The sequence below is a fragment of the Poromitra crassiceps genome (genome assembly GCF_964638095.1).
Source record: "Poromitra crassiceps genome assembly, chromosome: 18".
NCBI classification, from domain to species: Eukaryota; Metazoa; Chordata; class Actinopteri; order Beryciformes; family Melamphaidae; genus Poromitra; species Poromitra crassiceps.
The window spans coordinates 10,252,119-10,270,790 of record NC_139636.1 but is presented as its reverse complement, the minus strand read 5'-3'; the positions used below and the strand labels follow the sequence as shown (position 1 = coordinate 10,270,790).

At 47.7% G+C, this 18,672-nt stretch overlaps 2 protein-coding genes across 2 annotated transcripts in view; both read left to right on the top strand.

The window, feature by feature from the left end:
* cecr2 (CECR2 histone acetyl-lysine reader) overlaps positions 1-5,506 on the top strand; it is a 58,069-nt gene extending 52,563 nt beyond the window's left edge. The window contains 6 exon segments of the mRNA XM_083654685.1: positions 60-442; positions 655-795; positions 969-1,794; positions 2,398-4,387; positions 5,082-5,154; positions 5,284-5,506. Of these exon segments, the coding sequence (XP_083510811.1) occupies positions 60-442; positions 655-795; positions 969-1,794; positions 2,398-4,387; positions 5,082-5,133 (3,392 nt within the window). The 3' untranslated portion in view covers positions 5,134-5,154; positions 5,284-5,506.
* Positions 5,507-10,909: 5,403 nt separating this feature from the next.
* ada2a (adenosine deaminase 2a) lies at positions 10,910-18,459 on the top strand. The gene is made up of 10 exons (XM_083654433.1): positions 10,910-10,976; positions 11,656-11,993; positions 12,746-12,965; positions 14,342-14,555; positions 15,135-15,262; positions 15,458-15,548; positions 15,855-15,963; positions 16,782-16,939; positions 17,111-17,313; positions 17,451-18,459. The coding sequence occupies exons 2-10, from the start codon at positions 11,681-11,683 to the stop codon at positions 17,536-17,538; spliced, it is 1,524 nt and encodes a 507-aa protein (XP_083510559.1). The 5' UTR covers positions 10,910-10,976; positions 11,656-11,680; the 3' UTR covers positions 17,539-18,459.
* Positions 18,460-18,672: the final 213 nt, after the last annotated feature.

The following is an 18,672-nucleotide window of genomic DNA, read 5'->3' as shown; positions in this document are numbered from 1 at the left end:
GCGGCGGTGAACTGACATAATGAACTTAGCCTGCTTGTGTGTGTGTGTGTTTCCCCCAGAGTACACCATCATGGCGGAGTCTCTGGAGCGCTGTTTTAGCCGGGCGCTGCTGAAGCACTTCCCCACGGAGGACGGCGACACGGACGAGGAGTTCCACATCAGCAGCGAAGACAAGGAGCGCAAGGAGAAGAAGCGCAACCGCGGCAGCAAGCAGGCAGGTCCCGAGAGCTTGATCAAGGCCACGGAGCAGGTCCAACGCAAGCGAAACTCCCAGGGGGGCAAGGGGGCGAGCACCCCCAACCAGGAGGAGGGCAGCAAGCCTACCCGGCCACTCCCTCCCCCGCAGTGGCTCAACGGCCCCCCTTACGCCCACAGCCTGCCACCAAGCCAGCAGCACATCCTTGAAGGAGACATGAGAGCCATGTACCATCCAGGACAACAGGTAACGACAGGATTATTGGCAAAACCAATCCTCATTTCTTTCACCTATGCATATTTGCCAGTTATCAGTCATGATAATTATGTTAAATAAAATAGTATATGAAAATATACTACTATACTTTTTCTCTTCCATAATTATCTTTGCCTCCTGATATCCATCTCAAATTGAGGGTTAAAAACTGCAATAATGACTCCTCTCTGTTCTCTTACCAGCTCCACCGCCCCCCTGGTCCCCATGGTCCACCCATGTATGCCCAGAGAATGGCCATGGACCCGCGCTTCGCCTACCCTGGTCACATAGCCAGGCATGGAGACCCCAACATGAACCACATGCCCCACAACTTCAACATGCAGGTATGCTGGAACCGTGGCACCTAAGTTCATGGTACCTTTATAGAAAATGCCTGCACCAAAACATATACCAATGCTTTTTGTATTGAAGGAGTGCATGTGATGAAAACTGCACTACTACTTTGAGCATTCCATATCCTGATCAGTTGACTGATTTAAAACATCTTTTATTCCAGCATCGGATGGCTGATGGACACCACATGGGTCCTAGGTATCCATTGGGTCCAGACCCTCACCAACTGCAGCCCCAACACCACCACCACCACCAGCAGCAGCAGCACCCGTACATGGGACCCACCCACGGCCCCTCTCTGGGTCCACGTCCTGTGGCCCTTCAGCCCGGACCCCCTCCCGAAGCCAGCATGTACCCGTCCCGTCAGCGTCCAGAGGGCCACACCATGCACCCCATGGGCAACCGATTCCCGGGCCCCGAGGGGCCGCCCCAGCACAACTACCCAGGTTTCGGGGCTCCCGGCATGGGCCTATCCAACATGTGGACCGGTATGAATCCCCAGGGCCAGGAGAGACCCAGTGGGCCGCGCATGCAGGACCCCGGTATGGTGAACCAGCACAACTATAATTACGGCGGGGGGGTCCCACCTCCGATGGGGCATAAACTGTGGCCGGAACCAGCTGCCGGGTACCCCCACCCTCCTCCCAACAACGCCCAGTACCGAATGCCCGCCGGGCCCATGTCCTCACGTCCCCCTGTGCCTCACCCGGACCCCTCTGGCAGGCAGCGCTTGGCCTCCATGCTGGAGAGCCCGGAGATGCTGGCCCTGCAGCAGCTGTCGGCCTCCTCTGGACCCCCTGCCGGCGCCGCTCGTCAGCACATGGGCACCTTTCAGCAGCCCGGGCCCCCCTCAGGACTTGGCAGCGCCCCAGCTCACCCCTCTCAGCAGCCCCCTCCTCCTACCCCCGAGGTTCAGCTGCTGCGTCCTGCCAGAGACAATGGAGCAGACAGTCAGCCTTCCCAACAACACACAGACACACAGCCCAAAGGTAGACCTGACCTTCTCTTCCTTAGCTTTTCCAAACAGCCGTCTGCTTTGCTCGTGAAGGAACCCGAGTGCAATCTAATGTTTTACCGTCGGGAAATTCCTTTCCAGACCATAGCATTATTGAGTTAATCAGCACAGCCCCACAGTCCTTGCCCCTCCCCTGTATCCTCTGCCTCTCACAATTTGATTTTAATTATTTTTCACAGTAAGTGGCAAATTGAATATTCATAATTTGGTGAAATGTCTTGCTGAGTGCTTTGAGGGTAGAACAGACATGGCGTGTCATGAGTTTAGCTGCTCTAGTGAGTCCATGAATGGGTTCACATTGTGTCTGGTGTAAAATAATAGGAACAGGATGTTGTCGATCAGGATTTTAATTTGCTATAGTTTTGCGTTTCTCATTTCATTAGTTTGGACAACTATTACTCGGGCACACTTTATGCAAAGGGCTGGAAATGTTATATTTATACTCAGCTGTTGCTTTTCTTGTCCTCTTGATCTGAATCATATTCTTTTCAGTGCCTTTTCTATAATGTTAACATGGTGCATTGCTTTCAGTGTACCCGGCGCTAACTACACTTCCATAATTCTGTGTCAACAACAGGTTCAACATCAAAGTCCAAAATGGCTGCCAAAAACAACACAGACCGAGCTTCATCGCACAAAGACTCCGCGTCATGCAACACCCAAGAGTCCGTCCCCAGCCCCGCGGAGCAGCGCAGTGGCTCAGCAGAGGGGTTGCAGAGCGCACCGCCTCCCAACTGGGGCAGATCACAGGAGCACCCGTCTGGACCGGGGCTCCCACAGAGTTCAGCCGAGGGCCACAAGCAGTCTGCCGGCCACTGCCCCCCTCAACCCAGTCGTCCCGCCGCTGTTTCGTCACATCTCAACAGCAGCAAGAACAACAGTCCCGCTGGTCCCTCTACACCCGCGGCCCCTCAACACTCACAGAACAGCCCCCAGCAAAGAGTCCAGAGCCCTGCACTTCCTCCACAGAATGTACCGCCACCGCCGCCGCATGCTGCAGCATCCCACGATCCCTGTCCGCAAATGCCGGAGAACAAGCCACCTCAGACGCGGAACGCACATCAGCCAAGTGAAGAACAACACAGCGTACACAAGCAGCAGCAGCAGCAGCAGCAGCAACCTCAGAGTCCCCCTCCTCGACATCACCCTCACAGCTCTTCCCAGCACGTGACCCAGAACACGTCTCAAAGTCTTCCCCCTCCTCCTCATCTTGTCCCCCATGACGCGCCACACCGTGGTCCTCCACAGCCAGCCCCTCTCACCTCTCTGCCCCCCAGCCACCCGCCGACCCCCCAGCTGCCCCCTCAGCCTAGTCCGGCAGACCGCGGCGATCAGAGACCCAGTGAGCCTACGAGTAGGCCCGACTCTGTGGGCACCGCCGGTCCTCCGCAGCACAACATGATGAAACCGGCGCCTCCCAATGGCCTTTATAAGCAGCAGGACTTCAGCCCCGATCTCCATCAGACACAGCTGGTGGCTGGTCACCAGAGCAGGCAGGCTCCGAGGGGGCCCATGCCTGGACACAACCCAGCCATGCCTCCTCACTCGCAAGGCCAGGAGAATGGCGCCATGGGTCAGTACGGCATGGGAAGCCCTCCGCATCCACACTACAGCCAACAGACCATGACCAGGACCATGCCCCAATCGGCTCACCACCCTTATCCCACCCAGGCCGTTAACCCCCACCACAACCCTGCTCACTACCCCGCCTACCACCAGCAAGGAGGGGCCGCCTACCCCTACCACATGGCCGGCCAACAGCAGCCTCAGGCCCAACCCAGCATGTACCCACCTGCTCAGTACCAGCAGCAACACTACTACCCCCAGCCCCATCCCCAAGCCCAGGCTCACGGGCAGGCCAACAGTAGAGGGGGTTACCCCTCGGAGGACTGGCATCGGTCTCAGTACCAGCCTCGCCACCCCATGCCCCCCAACGCCTACCTACCTGTAGCCAGTGCCAACGTGAACGGGCGGCTGAAAGAGAGCAGTGTGTCACCGCTGGGCTCAGAGGGCTCGGGCGGTGCTAGTCTGGTGTCTCCTGGCCCAGCAGAGGGGAGGAGTGAAGGCAAGGAGCAGGCCGGTGGTGGCGGCAGCCCGGCAAAGCAAGCCCATCTGGAGGAGAGTTCGGAGCGGCCCGAAAGCCCCAAGGAGATCCTGGACCTGGACAGCCACAACGCGGCCGCCCGTCGCCGCAGCGCCCAGCAGCAGCTTCAGCAGCAGCAACACCCGGCAGCCTCTCACATGGCGCCTGGCTTCATGTACGACCCTCGTGCTGTGCACCCCGGCATGCAGCACGGCGGGGTCCCTCCGCCCCACATGATGGCTCGGGCGGGCGGAGTCGGGCGGAACCCGTACCCCGGCCAGCCTTACCCGGACCCGGGTCACCACTACGCCGCCCAAAGACCCCACCCGCACCTGATGGAGGCGCTGCAGAGGCCCCAGCAGCTGCCCTACTCCCCGGGCCAGACACGCATGAACATGTACCGTCACCCCCGGGCTGGGGGACACTTCCAGGGCATGATGCTCCAGCAGAGAGGCCTCGCGCCAGAACACTTCCTACACCCGGGGTAAAAATGGCTCGTCGCTCTCATGTAGTTTCAGTGGTTCCCAACCACCGGGCCCCGGACTGGTGCCGGTCCGCAAAGCATTTGCTGCCGGGCCGCGGGAAAGCTATATGATTCAGTAGGGAGAGAGAGATAGATAGAGCAAGAGACAGAGAGAGAGCGAGTGAGTGAGAGAGAGAGAGAGCTCTCGGCTCGCTCTCTCACAGAGACCTACAGTTAGGTCCATATGTATTTGGACATTGGACACAATCTTCATCATTTTGGCTCTGTACACCACCACAATGGACTTGAAATTAAACAATCAATATGTGCTTTAGCTGCAGACTTTCAGCTTTAATTCGGGGTGTTTACATCCAAATCAGGTGAAAAAATATTGAAATATTGTCAATTTTATTAAGCCGGGCCGCGGTGCGAAAAAGGCTGGGGGAACCCCTGATGTAGTTCATATTTATTTGTACTCTGAGACTGATATTATGCTTTCTGTGTGTGTAGGCTTGTGTCAGTATGACTTTTTTTGAGCAGCTACAGGCGTCTTAATTGTGTCTGTTTCACTGTCAAAATAACTGTAAATCAAGTGAATATTCATTCAAAACGAGTATGTGTGTTTATGAAGGCGGAGGTCAGAAGATGTGGTGAGAAGCTGACGCTAACAGTGCTTTCTTCATTGTTGTCTGTCTGTCTGATGATGGTCTCACAGGCAGCAGATGATGGCAGCTCCCGGCGCTCCTGGCAGTAAACACGGAGTGTGAGACCAGCACCATGTGAGCAGAGTGAGTGAGAAGTAGAGCTCTTAATGATCGTGAAGGTGTCAGTAGGTCTGTGCAGTCCATGTCGTGTGCCAATTAAATGTCCTGATATTTATGGATGTGAAGCTTAATTGTTTTCTCTTGTTCTTCCAGGCTGAAGATGATGGAGAAACACGTGGACAAAGCAGTGTCCACCTGTCGGCAAACCTACGACAGCCTCAGAAGAGGACTGTGCTGTGCAGCCTTGATCTGGATTGTCCATGTGTCTGTTTGAATTTTGTCCCCACGCAACCAGGAAATATTACTCGCACTAGAATGGACAGTGACAGGCACCGGCGCCGAGACGATGACGGCGTGGACATGCTGACAGAGACAGTAGAGGGCGATAAAATACTTTTTCTAGAACCTCTGTAGGGTTTTTACTCCACGTAAATCTCTTATTGATTTGTGTACGCCGGACAAACTCGGCCCTGTTTTCCCAACCACTGGACTTTAAGAATCCAATGGCCAGCTGGTATTATAATAATAACAATGGTCGTAATATTGTGACCCCCCCTGGAGAGAAATTCTCTTTTTCGCTCGCACCCTGCTGCACAGACAGGTCAGAGCACGGGGGTCGTCTACAGGACAGCCTCCTGGAGCTGGAAGGGATCCAGTGTCTTGCTCAAGGACACTTCAGAAGAGCGGTTGCTTGCCAACGTGGGCGCTTGAACCTGGGTCCTCCAGTCAAAAGGCAGTCTCTAACCACTAGGCCACCCTGCCACAAATAGGAGCCCCCCCGGGCCTTCAAGAACACTGGACAGCCTTCTCCTCTCCTATCGATCAAAACATGAATGAACTCCAATCAGAGTTCCATTTTAGTCGCTGAGCTCGGCTCGCGGATCTTGTTGCTAGACTGCAGCGCAAGATGGACGTGAAGCCGGCTCCCACTGGAAGTCTACTGACGGGGCTGAGGAAAAAGAGGAGAGGGACTGATGGTTTAACGTTCTATCTTCTGTTCCAAACATATTCTTAAACTCAGGTGTAGACAAGGAGGTACTACGAGACTGTCGCCCTAACCCTGTCGACTCACAGGCCCCCTTGCAGTTGCCTTGGTTTCCTTGTTGAATGTATGTATGAATGAGTAGACAATGATGTGAGTACAGCACAGTAGCCGTGTGTGAAAAAGGCCAAGACACTGATCAGAACCCGTCCTGAAAAGAATAGGCCCAGTCACTGTCCGTTGTCCCACCCCAACTCTCAAACAGTCCTGCTCTAGTTCTGGAGTCAACATAATATGCATCTCTCAAAGCTGCCTTCATCGATCGTTTAAGAATGTCTTTGGACCAGCAAAGAGGGCGCTGTTTGTATCTGACTCTGCAATGCACTAGGGATTTGATTAATCTAGACATCCTGGAATTGAGTGGCCTTGGATAGTCAAATTTTAAGTTGGTACTTGTTACCATATATACATACATATATATATATATATATATATAATATATATATATATATATATATCTATATATATATCTATATATATATCTATATATACATACACTAGAAATATCTAGCGTGCCATGCAGTTTAGCTACTGAGCGCCGTGGCCACCTTATTATAGTAGATATATATATATACTGTATATATATATATATATATATATATATATATATATATATATATATATATATAAATATAAATATATATAAAGTAAAAGGCTTCACTATAGCTGACTTACCTCTTGTCCCAGAAGAGGGAATTCTGAAATTCTCCTAAGGCGACACGTCCTGCTAGCTGGTATATGCTCAATGCACATACACAGAAGGAACATGAACTAGAATCAAAAATAAAACCGGATTTGAAGGTGGCCATGACAACAATGTAGGAGCAGAGTGTTAATATACAAGTAGCATACTACACTCTGCTCTTACATGTGTTGTCATGGAACACCTTCAAATCCCGTCGTTTTCTTTTTTTTAACGCGTCATTTCCCCATTCCATCTCCAGTTGTTGTCCCACTGTAACTCCTTATGAAGTCGTTTTGAGCGTCTTTGTCCACTCACTGCCCGGGTCTTTGTCCACTCACTGCCCGGGTCTTTGTCCACTCACTGCCCGGGTCTTTGTCCACTCACTGCCCGGGTCTTTGTCCACTCACTGCCCGGGTCTTTGTCCACTCACTGCCCGGGTCTTTGTCCACTCACTGCCCGGGTCTTTGCGTGGTTGCTTTTCCGAGTGCTTCTTCTTCCTCAATTCAGTGTAACTAAATGTATCCTCAGGGTGTACAGTGTCTATATACGGGTATTTTCTCTAAATTATTGGAAGGAGGAACAACACAAGGAAGAATAGGACTGGAATTGTGGCAAATTATTCCACCTCAGTTTGATGTGAACAACCTGTTGAATTTATAAGAGTTTGTATTATCAGTCCTGTGACAATGTTTGGCACTGCCAACCTGATTGACAGCTTCTTCTTATTTTTATTTGTATCAAGAAACAAAGACTGCCCTGTCATTTGATATGAGATGGATCTAAATGTGAGTTCATCTACATTCCTGTTTCATTTGATGTCATAGCTTTTGTCATCGCAAGAAATTTTGGCTTCTGATGATTTCTCGCAGAACAACCGATGGATGTGCTGATAACCGGTATGGATTGTGCAGGTTTTTCCTCACACTAAAGGTCCTTACACACCGGGAGTGTTTTTTTCATGCGATTAATTCGCACGTCAATATTTTTCAAACCTATATCGGTCAAAGCAACCGTGCATACCAACGGCGAAGTTTCACTGCGCGTTATGGCAGTGTTTCGGACCACGGTTGATGTTTTCTCTCGAGAAATTTGCGTCCGACGTGTACACATCTGTTGCTGTGATTGGCAGGTGGGTCAAAATTGGCATCGCAATTTCATGCTGCAACAGCCTTTAAACTTGACAATGAAGGTTCCTCCTTTCCCTGTCTATACTCTCTCTAGCTGGGTCTGTAGTGGAAGCACCTCTGACCTGTCGTCCTGGGAGTTTTTCCTCTCGACCTCCATCGCTCCCCTTGTGTTCTTGAGGGCTGTCTCCATAGCTTTCTCCTCCCTTTCTTGCTGGAGTTGTTCAAGTATCCCTTCCTTTTCCTGTGAGCTCCACTGGTGCATAATTGCAGCAAATGTATCTACCTCATTATAGCCAGAATCAATGGCAACACCAAGTCCCTCCACCTTTTCCCTGGCTCTGCCAGACTCCTGTAAGTCAACAATGTAGGAAGCCCAAAACTGGACAGTTTTGAAGTTCCAGAATTTGTAATGAAATGGCCTTCCAACACCTTTCGTTGTGTCAGGTGCCTGTTGCCAAATCATGGTTCTGACTGACCTCAATGAGATGTTTCCATGCGATTACTCACGTGTTCATCTTGTCATTGAGTGACTGTGTGTGTTCTGTAAAAGAAGCAACTCTTTGAAAGTGTAGATTGTCCTTTTTCACGGGCCTGTCCTTTGACTCCAAGGTTACCTCTGCAAGTTGTGTTCATGAATCTCTTCATTATCGGAGTGTGATGAATGGGCATAGAGTTACAGTACGTCATAGAGTTACAGTACATCATATCCCTGACATGGGACTCCATGTATTGGTGTCTTTAGTTGTACAGACTGCATGTGGGCAGTGTTGCTGTCGTTATACAGTGTAGCTTTGTAACGGGCAGCATTGTAAAGCCCTTAGTAATAGATACCTAAGGCGTTGTAAGGAAACATTGAAGGAAGGATAATGGAATAGGACGATGCTAGAAGCTGTGAGACAAGGTTATAAATGTGTCACACAATACTTGTACAAGGATGTTTTGCTATTTTTGCTAAAATAGGGAATTATCTCATTGTTTAGTGTGGGCCTGATAGACGAGGCCGTCTTGGAGGTAGTGTGCTCACTTGTGCTGTCCAGTGTATGAAGGACAGTGTTTTTTTTTTTTTTAAAGGTCTGTGAGGTTGTGATACCTGTCTGACGGCGCAAACACACTGGATCCCAAAGCGGTACCGCATGTAAATTCAGCTCGGGCAGGAGCCTGGCCATCCACACCAGAAGCACTCTGTTTTGCTCTGCGCAGGTCAAACTTGTGCTGACTTCGCGGCTCGCGTCAAAACATAGACCAGACGCGGGAACTACCGCTGCAGGGCACGCGCCGCGGCCGGTGTGAACACCCCGGTCTAATCTGTGCTAACGGGGGCACGGAAATGAAACTGCCTGCGCTTCCAGACGCTTTGTCTCAATTCCGCATCCGGTGTGTTTGCACCGTTATGGTGTACAGATGTGCGTGTATTTCTGGTGTGTAGGTTCTGCGCCAGGAAGTGTGTATACAATTCTCACTTCACTCTCACTTTTCCTCTGCTGTCATCTCTCTGCACTAGTGAAAACCATCTAGTTGTGATTAAATGTGAATCATATTTATTTGCTCTTTTAAGAATTTTTGTACATTTTTTTGACTTGTTTTTATAATATAATGTGCTGTCTTTTTTTATACGTTTTTGTTTTCAGTTGAATTTTACCTCAGTAGCATGGTGGCATTGGAAAAGACCTGTATGTTCCATTTTTATGTGACGTTTACAAGTTCTTATCTGACTGACATAGATTATTTTGGAAATGGACCGAAGTATTTTCTATACTGTACATTTCTTAGAAATAAATAACTTTTCCTGAACAAGAGTGTGCTCCCTTTTAGGGTGGTCCCTTCATTTTCAGTTCAGAAATTACAGTATCTGAATTGGGGGGGGGGGGGGGTTATGTTTTAGAAAAGGTATTATATTTTCTATAACCATAGATAGGAATATTATGTTTTATCGGCAAAAAGGAAAGCTTTTCCATTGAGACACACACACACACACACACACGTTTTGTCGCCCCTTCCCGTTACACTTGTATTCCCTTTCTAATCAACACTTTTGTGAAAGAGACATAAGAAGGGCGCACTATTCCGTTATATTACTGGGGCATGTGTCTATAATCTGTTAAAGAGACTGAAAGGCTGCAGCATCTAATGAAATGCAAACAGACAAAACAAGTGGGCCGCTTCTACACAATGCATTCATCTCTTGTAGCGCCTCGCAGCGTCGGCTTCAATTAGTTATTTATCTTCTTGACGCGCACGGCGCACCCCTCCACAGATCGTCTGGTCTGTGACGTCGACGTGACGCGGTACAGTGTTTGAGGAAGCGGTGCTCCTTATGCTGCGTTTAAAGACTCCTCGGGAAGTCGTATTATAAACATCAGAGGGAAGTCCCCGCAGTGCCAGCCGTAGATGATCCTCCGTCGATGGAAGCTTGTTAAAACGTCGACAAGAGTACTGTTTGACTACGTGAGACTAGAGCGAAGTTGAATGAACCACGCGCATGGATGTGGTTCATTCAACTTCACTCAGACTCTGATTTGTCTTTCATTATCTTCTTAATACACTAATGTGCTCCGAGAAATGCCCAAAAGGTATTTCTCCGTGTTGACGTCTACTCTACACACTAATTAAAGATAGGGCCACCTTACGTCACATCTTCGAAATGTGAGCATTTGAGCTACAAAGTTGTCACTTCATAGGAAAATGTCCCATTAAATATTTGCTCAAACTGAAAACTATTGAGTATCTTAAACTGATAAAAAAGCATAGTCTACTCTAAAATAGTGTATGTTTTTATTTTTGCATTACAAAGGAAAACGGGAGAGACAGAAAAAAATAAGAACGTGTCGTGTCCATTGATTCCCTGCCCTTTGTTGGATCAATAATGCACGTAAACTGACAACGCAATATTTCCTACAGCACGTGAAGGTAGCACAAGTGTTCAGCGTTTGTTGTTGTTGGAGCTGTTTTTAACCAAGCAACAAACGTCATATTTATCCGATCCGTAGGACAGGTATGTTCAATGGCGAGGTGACAGATCGACACATACATTAACAAAGATTAAACGGCAACATGCATTATTAGAGTTTTCGTTGAACAACCGGAAAAATCGTAGTTTGTCCTGTGTCGCTGTTGCTGCTCAGCTGGACTTTTGTTTACAAAATTGTCGCGAACATTTGGGATAGGGGTACCATAATGTGTATCCCATTGTGCAATAACCCTTTTCACATCAGTTGATTAGATGACGAGTTAGATGACACTATTTTAAAGAGAAATGAGACAAAAATGTTCTCATATCAATGAAGAATTCATTGACCAGCGTCCTGGCAGTTTTGTTGTTTATTGTCCTCTGTTTTCAACAGTCATACTGTACAAAGTCCTATTAAATATGGATTTTCGCCTTGGCCGACTGGTTAGCGTGTTCAACTTTGGTATGTGAGACCTGGGTTCTAATCTACACTACAAATAAAAAGGGTATTTCCCAAGGGGAGGTATGATGATACTAGGATCGTCAATTGAAAAAGAGTCATATTAAAGCCTGTATTTTTCTGTGGTCCAGAATAACGGAAGTGAAAGCGCTTGGTTCTTTTTTCCCCCGTTTCATTTTCTTTGTATAGCTGTCACCTGCGACTCTCCAAACCGAGCTCTTCCTCAGTCCTTCTGTTCCCCATCTCTGTTTTCTGTCATCACAGCTTATCAGCCACACTGGTGGACCATATGGCAGTCTGGCTACAGCGTCGCCATGTGGCCGTGGTGGTGGTGGTGTGTTTGCTGCTGTGCTGTGTGACCCCGGCCGTGCCCATGCCTGACCCCAGGCACAGGGAGGCTCTGATGGGGCTGGAGGCCTCCATGCAGACCGGGGGCCAGGTGGTGCCCTCTGAGGCGGAGCAGCGGCTGGACGCTCGGCTACGCAGACTGAAGGAGGAGGAGATGGCCCGAGAGGACTTCCCTCCCGCCATGCACTTCTTCAAGGCCAGGAGCCTCATCAGGGCCAGTCCCCTCTACAGCCTGCTGCAGAAGATGCCCAAAGGTAGCAGTGATGCTGACACACACAACATCAGGTCCAAATGCAATGTCCTTTCCTGTGTTGAATGTGCCATTTCCACTTCTCCAGGCTCTGTAATAATGAGACAGTGTTTTATCTCTATTGGCATGAACCTCCTTGAACACAAATCTCTCCTGGACCTAGACAAGATGTTAAGGAAATCAGTCCCCAATCCCCTCTGGTGCTGTAAGAGTAGGCAAGACTGTGTATTACCTGTCCTTGCTTCAGACAAAAACCTGTTCAAGACCTCTGCCACATTGGCAATCAGCAGTGTTTTTCACTACGGCGTCTGGTTAGTGTAGTGGTAAAGCATTCGCCTACCATTGCAGAGACCCAGGTTCAATTCCTGGCAGAGGAACTTCTGGCTTGGTCAGACGTTCCTACAGACACAATTGGCCATGTCTGCGGGTGGGAACCAGGTGGGGTATGAGTCCTGGTCGCTCCACTAGTGCCTCCTTTGGTCAGTCCGGGTGGCTGTTCGTGGGAGAGGGGAACTGGGTGGAATAGCGTGATCGAGGGAACAGGGGGAATAGGCCAAATAAAATTGGGGAGAATGACCGAAAAAATGAAATAAACTGTTTTTAACTGCTAGCCCAAGCTCTTTACTGATGATTCCCTCCACTTTTTGAGCAGGTGGGTGCCTAGTCAAGGCAAACTTGGTGGTGTTTTTAAGGGTTAGGGTCCAGTCTCCTGACAGTGGTCTAGCTGTACACTATCTAATGAGAGGTTTGTTTCAGGGGGAGTCCTCCATGTCCATGACTTCTCCATGGTGGAGGTGGAGTGGCTGGTGAGGAACGTGACCTACAGGCCCCACTGCTACATGTGCCTCACTGACGACCAGTCGGTCAGGTTCCTCTTCTCCTCCAGCTATCCCAAACCTCTGCCGCACTGCTCTCCCTGGACGCTGCTGCAAAACCTTAGGGCCAAGATGGTCAATACCACAGACCTGGACAACAGGTAACATATTCTAGTTAGTATTAATTGGTTCATTCAAACATAACATTGAATAGAATAGATTCTAGAACACAGGCCCCAAAATAATTCATCTCCCAAAGCAATATATCTGCCCATAATCTCACTCTCACATTTGGTTTTTCAAAGCACAATTTTTGCCTATATTCTTTTGTTTGTGTGTCCATGTCCAAGTGAGGCGAAAGAAAAAACATAACCAGCACTCGCTGCTGTCGGGCGGAAACCTTGTATCTCTAAATTTGGCCATTTTCTTTTTATTTCATAAATGGATTTAGTGGCTACCCAAAAGTAACCTGTGAAAGTTTCAGGTACTTTGGACCAGCGAAATATGTTATATTACTATTACACTATGTTAAAATGTGATTGTTTTTTTCTTCCTTGTGAAAAATAGCTTTTTTGGAGATACAAGGTTTCTGCCCAACAGCGACGGCATGCTACTTTATTGCATTCTAATATTTTGTGCCAAATTTTTGCCAATCATGGACGGTTGCCTCTGTCCTTGACATTATCCCTGGTGGTGTCTGAACACAGTCAGCATTGTTGTTGGAGAAGTCAGGCCTTGTTGTGCTCCTTTCAGAAGCGGTTTGCTGTTTGTACGGTCTGAAAAACAACTTCCATAGCCTTGAAAATCCAGTACAGCAGTAATCAATTTGGCTTAGTCCAACTTTCTGTTTTATTGTTATTTCTTTTGATCCCAGAGAGTGTTTTCATAATCAGTGTGTGCACTACTGTATATCCCTGTTTTCATAATCAGTGTGTGCACTACTGTATATCACTGTCAATCACCTAACAGACTCCTCCAGGAAGTAATCCCACAATAACAGTCGCCTTACAAACGTTACTGTCATATCCATCATGCCTTTATCAATTATGTCTGTTACCTGGGACAGAGATTCATTTCAAGATAGGTTTGACACCATGAAGTATTTTAAAAAATGACAAAATATGAGTCAAACTAATCACATACAGGCATTTGAAAATGATTGGCAGAGTTAACAGACGTGGACAGTAGTACTTGGGCTCAATTATGCGCAACGTTAAATACATATATGGACCGAGCCTACTCTGCCTTCATTTCATCCGTATTTGTGCATGTTTTTCTGAAAGCTTACGGATATGGACGAAACTGAGCAGTGTCACACATGCCGTGCACACACACACACACATCTTTGACTCTACTGCCCTCTAGTGGATACATTGCTTAACATGATGCCAACGTAGATGTATGGAATATAATGTGGGCAGTGCGGGTCACATTGTTTGAAATGGATATATTTTTGTACGAAAAAGAAGCATTAATGAGCCTTCTCCATTGGTCTATATTCATGGTCACGCCCATGTCTTTCTGTCTGTGTACGCAGCATTATGGGCAACCTGACCCTGTTCACGGAGCAGGACCCCGAGGTAGCCTACCCCAGCCAGAACGCAGTGTGGAAGAGCTTTGAGCGGGCCTTCCTGGTCATGTGGGGTCTGGTCACACACGCTCCTGTGTTTACAGACTATTACTACCAAGGCCTGTCCCACTTCTACATGGACAATGTCATGTATCTGGAGCTACGGGCTTTACTCCCAGAGGTAAACATGCATACTACATACATACATACATACTACATACATACATACATTTTATCTGACAAGCTCAGTGCAATCACATGTCTACTATCATTTCCTCATTTCTTTATTAATAGTAAATATTGCGTCATGTCGAGGTAAAAGCACTCACCTACCGTCGTGGAGACACGGGTTCAATTCCCGGCAGCGGTACTTTCCGCTTGGTCAGACGTTCCCACAGACACAATTGGCTGTGTATGTGGGTGGGAAGCCGGTGGGGTATGAGTCTTGCTGCACTAGCGCCTCCTCTGGTCGGTCGGCGGGTGCCTGTTTTGCGGGGGAGGGGAACTGGGAAGAATAGCGTGATCCTCCCATGTGCTATGTCCTGCTGGTGAAACGCCTCGCTGTCAGGTGAAAAGAAGCGCCTGGCGACTGCGCCTTTGTCAGAGGAAGCATGTGCTAGTCTACAACTCTCCCCAGATCGGCAGAGGGGGGTGGAGCAACAACCGGGAGAGCAGGGGGAATTGGCCAAGTACAATTGGGGAGAAAAATCTGATTAAAAAAATATATATATATATTGCATCATTGTGTTTTGATGCTCAGACGTACGAGTTGGATGGCAGCACCCACGACAGAGCCTGGACTCTGAAGACCTACCAGGAGATCACCAGACAGTTTGTAGCAGAGCACCCAGACTTCTTTGGGGCACGGATCATCTTCTCAGCCCACAGGTCAGTGCAGTAACATCCTCCCGCCTTGGATTGAAATGACCATTTATAACATGCAGGCTGGGGATGGTCTGAATTGCACCCTCCGTGATGGCACTACAACAGTCTGCACACACCATGCTGTCTGACAGCCATGTACTGGGTAGTCTACACACACCATGCTGTCTGACAGCCATGTACTGGGTCTGTGTCCTTCAGGGGGTTGAATGCATCCATGGTGACCGCGGCCGTGGAGGAGGCGATGAAGCTGCAGACCGACTTCCCAGAGATCATGGCTGGTTTTGACCTGGTGAGAGGCTGCTGCAATTATGGTCGTAATAGCAGTCGTATTTATTTACTCATTTATTTTACTAATGGCAACAACAGTAGAGGTAGCAGTGGCGATTATTTATATTGCTTTTAAATTTCAATTCTCATGCTGCTAATTAATCTTTCTTGAAGTTTCAACCGACTATCACAACTGCATTAAGAATGAATTACAACAAAACATGCCTGACGTTATTTAGAAAGCAATCGCATGGGTTTGACTTTCCCTGTGTGTGTGTGTGTGTGTGCGCGTGTGCATGTGCGCGTGTGTGTGTGTGTGTGTGTGTAGGTGGGCCGTGAGGACAGTGGCAGACCCCTGTGGTACTTCAGAGAGGCCTTGTCACTGCCAGCAGAGAGAGGCGTCACTCTCCCTTTCTTCTTCCATGCTGGAGAGACTAGTGAGCTCATCAACTCCTGATCTTTAATGTTGTTGCATTGACTTTTTATATCCATTTCACATATAGCCTCATTTATGTGGCTCTAGAGTTAACACATACATTACATGTCATAAAGTCTTTCACTGGGTAGTGATGATGAACTTTACCTAGCCTGGTAAAATATCTGACCTCGCAAGGCAGCTGGATTCGCGCGAGATCATGAGATCAGATCACGCGAAACCATCCTTGATCATGTGAACTTACATACTGTTTGGTTCTGCGGATCAGCGATTTCCAGGAATTACAAAGTGCACAGACCAATCAGGGAACAGTAATGGCAACTCCCGTAGCAACGAGTGGTAAAGTTGAGTAAACACAGTCATAAGTGCCGTTATCGCAGAAATAGACTTAACAATTAAACAAGAACAAGACTATGCACCAGCGGAGTTTCTCGCCGGAAAATACGTTTTTGCCATTTTTCCAAGTGGATTTGGCGACGCTGATTGGCTGAAGGAGTTGCCTGTCAAGGTAAGTCCTCCCACCCACTGAAATCGCTGTGGACAGCTCGGAGTCCAGACTGACACGTAGAGTGAAACAGAATGTGAAATAATCACGTTATCAGGATGTTTTTTTTACCAGGCTAAACTTGACTCAGATAAAAGTGTAAACCATGTCCTAAATGAGTATCACTCTCTGGATTGAATGATGTACTAAACTAAGGGACCAGAAAGTTTCTCTTTTGGGCCCTGAGCCCTGAAATCGTTGGAGAACCATCAAGCCTGTGTGTTATAGTAACAATCCAACTACATGAATGTGCCCTTTCTCTCTGCCACATGTAGATCTTCAGGGCACAGAGGTGGACCAGAACCTGTTGGATGCGCTGTTGTTCAACACTTCACGCATTGGTCATGGATTTGCTCTACTGCGCCACCCAGTGGCTAAAGATCTGTCCAGGAAGGGAGGGGTTGCTGTGGAGGTGTGTCCCATCTCCAACCAGGTACAGTGTCATCTTTTGAACCATACGTTGAGATGATATCGTTATATAGGTTTAGTTTGATTTTTAGTATCCCAAACCAACTTCATATTAGGGTTTCACGGCTGTAAACCGTAATGGAAGTAACGGCTTGAAAACCACACCAAAAGAAAATCCTTTCTCGTCACTATTCAGGTGCTGAAGCTGGTAAGAGATTTGCGAAACCACCCTGCAGCTGTGCTGATGTCAGAGGGCCACCCGCTGGTGATCAGCTCTGATGACCCGGCCATGTTCGGTGCCTCCGGACTCTCCTACGACTTCTACGAGGCGTTTGTAGGCTTTGGTGGGTTCAGCTCCAACATAGGCTCTCTCAAACAGCTGGCCATCAACTCTATTAGGTGAGGCGCTGCTCAGCAGATGGGATTTACAATCAACAAGATAGTTTTGTATTTGAGTGCTCACAGACACACATGCTTTTGGCTTTTGTGTGTGTCTAAAATAGCTGCTCTCTGACGTTTCCCCTTCTGTTTTCCAGGTACAGTTCTTTGTCTCCAGAGCAGCAAGAGAAAGCCATGGTTCTCTGGCAGAGAAAATGGGACAAGTTTGTCTCTGAAAACTCCTAAATCAACTCTTCTTCTTTTTTAAAGAACGTCTGTAGGGCAAACTTCCGACTATGGAAATACTGCTGCATAGACAAGCAATTCTATGGCAAGCACTCCTATAAGAAGGTAGAACAAAGTCGGTTTTAGAGGATATGAAATTAGCCCACATCGCCCCCCAGTGGAATTGGCTGTATACGGCCAGAGGTGCAAGCAGAGCGGAACACTCCGCTTGCTCCGACTGAACGGAGGGCCATTACTTGAACCACACAAGGACCTGTGGAAGGAACCTGCTTCAGTCGAAAGCATTTCATTATACATAGCTTTTATCATTTGCAAAAGATTTTATTTGCACTTTACCTGAGGAATCAGGTTTACCTATAATATGATTGTGGAAACGGTGTGAAACCGTATGGTTTAAACTGGTTTAAAGGCAAACGTGCTGAGTGATTTATCTTTGGGGAATGTTTGTTGTTTGCTCTTGTGATGTGAGAACAGATAGCTGACTGCGTATGAAAACCTCTGGACTTTGAAAAAGAGTTTGCGGAGGGATACAAACAAGATTGGGATTTATTTTACTTGAATTAATTTGTACTGTATCATTTTGCTATTATTACAGCACACGTCTCTATGAAATACTACTTTTTTCATTGGAAAACAAGGTGAAACAGAGTAGCGTTCTTGTTACTGTACCTTGATGACCATGGCTGTGGTCACTGGTCAGTGTAGATTTGTGCATATGAACAACTTTGATGAATATGGAGCACGATGTGCTTTTTGTGGACATTATCTGAAGTGTCTTGACTTTTATGAGAGTGATTCTGTGAACAGGAGGTGATTTAATTATTAAAGGTGTGTGGGGGGTCCAACAATCAGCAGTGAAGTCTGCGAAACCTGTTTGATAATTCCTGTCAAGGGAGCAGTGCCAGATTTTAAATTTTGTTACACAGATATTGCAAACAAGGGAATTATTTATATGCACATAAATTAAATTCATTGTCACTGTGAAAAAAAAAAAAAGTGTGTCATCTATGCCTCTGATTTCTTTAAGCAATAGCCAAGTTTCATAAGCACAAATATCAACATACGGTAATCCACTGCTACATACTGCAGTCCATACTACACATCGTAATTAAAACAATTCAACAAAATGTGAGA

What these genes read in the sequence shown, in the direction of transcription:
- ada2a (XM_083654433.1), top strand. Translation starts at nt 11,681, where the DNA reads ATGGCAGTCTGGCTACAGCGTCGCCATGTGGCCGTGGTGGTGGTGGTG. An exon ending in TACGGGCTTTACTCCCAGAG is followed by an intron (nt 14,556 to 15,134) that starts GTAAACATGCAT and finishes TTTGATGCTCAG; the next exon opens with ACGTACGAGTTGGATGGCAG. An exon ending in CTGGCCATCAACTCTATTAG is followed by an intron (nt 17,314 to 17,450) that starts GTGAGGCGCTGC and finishes TCTGTTTTCCAG; the next exon opens with GTACAGTTCTTTGTCTCCAG.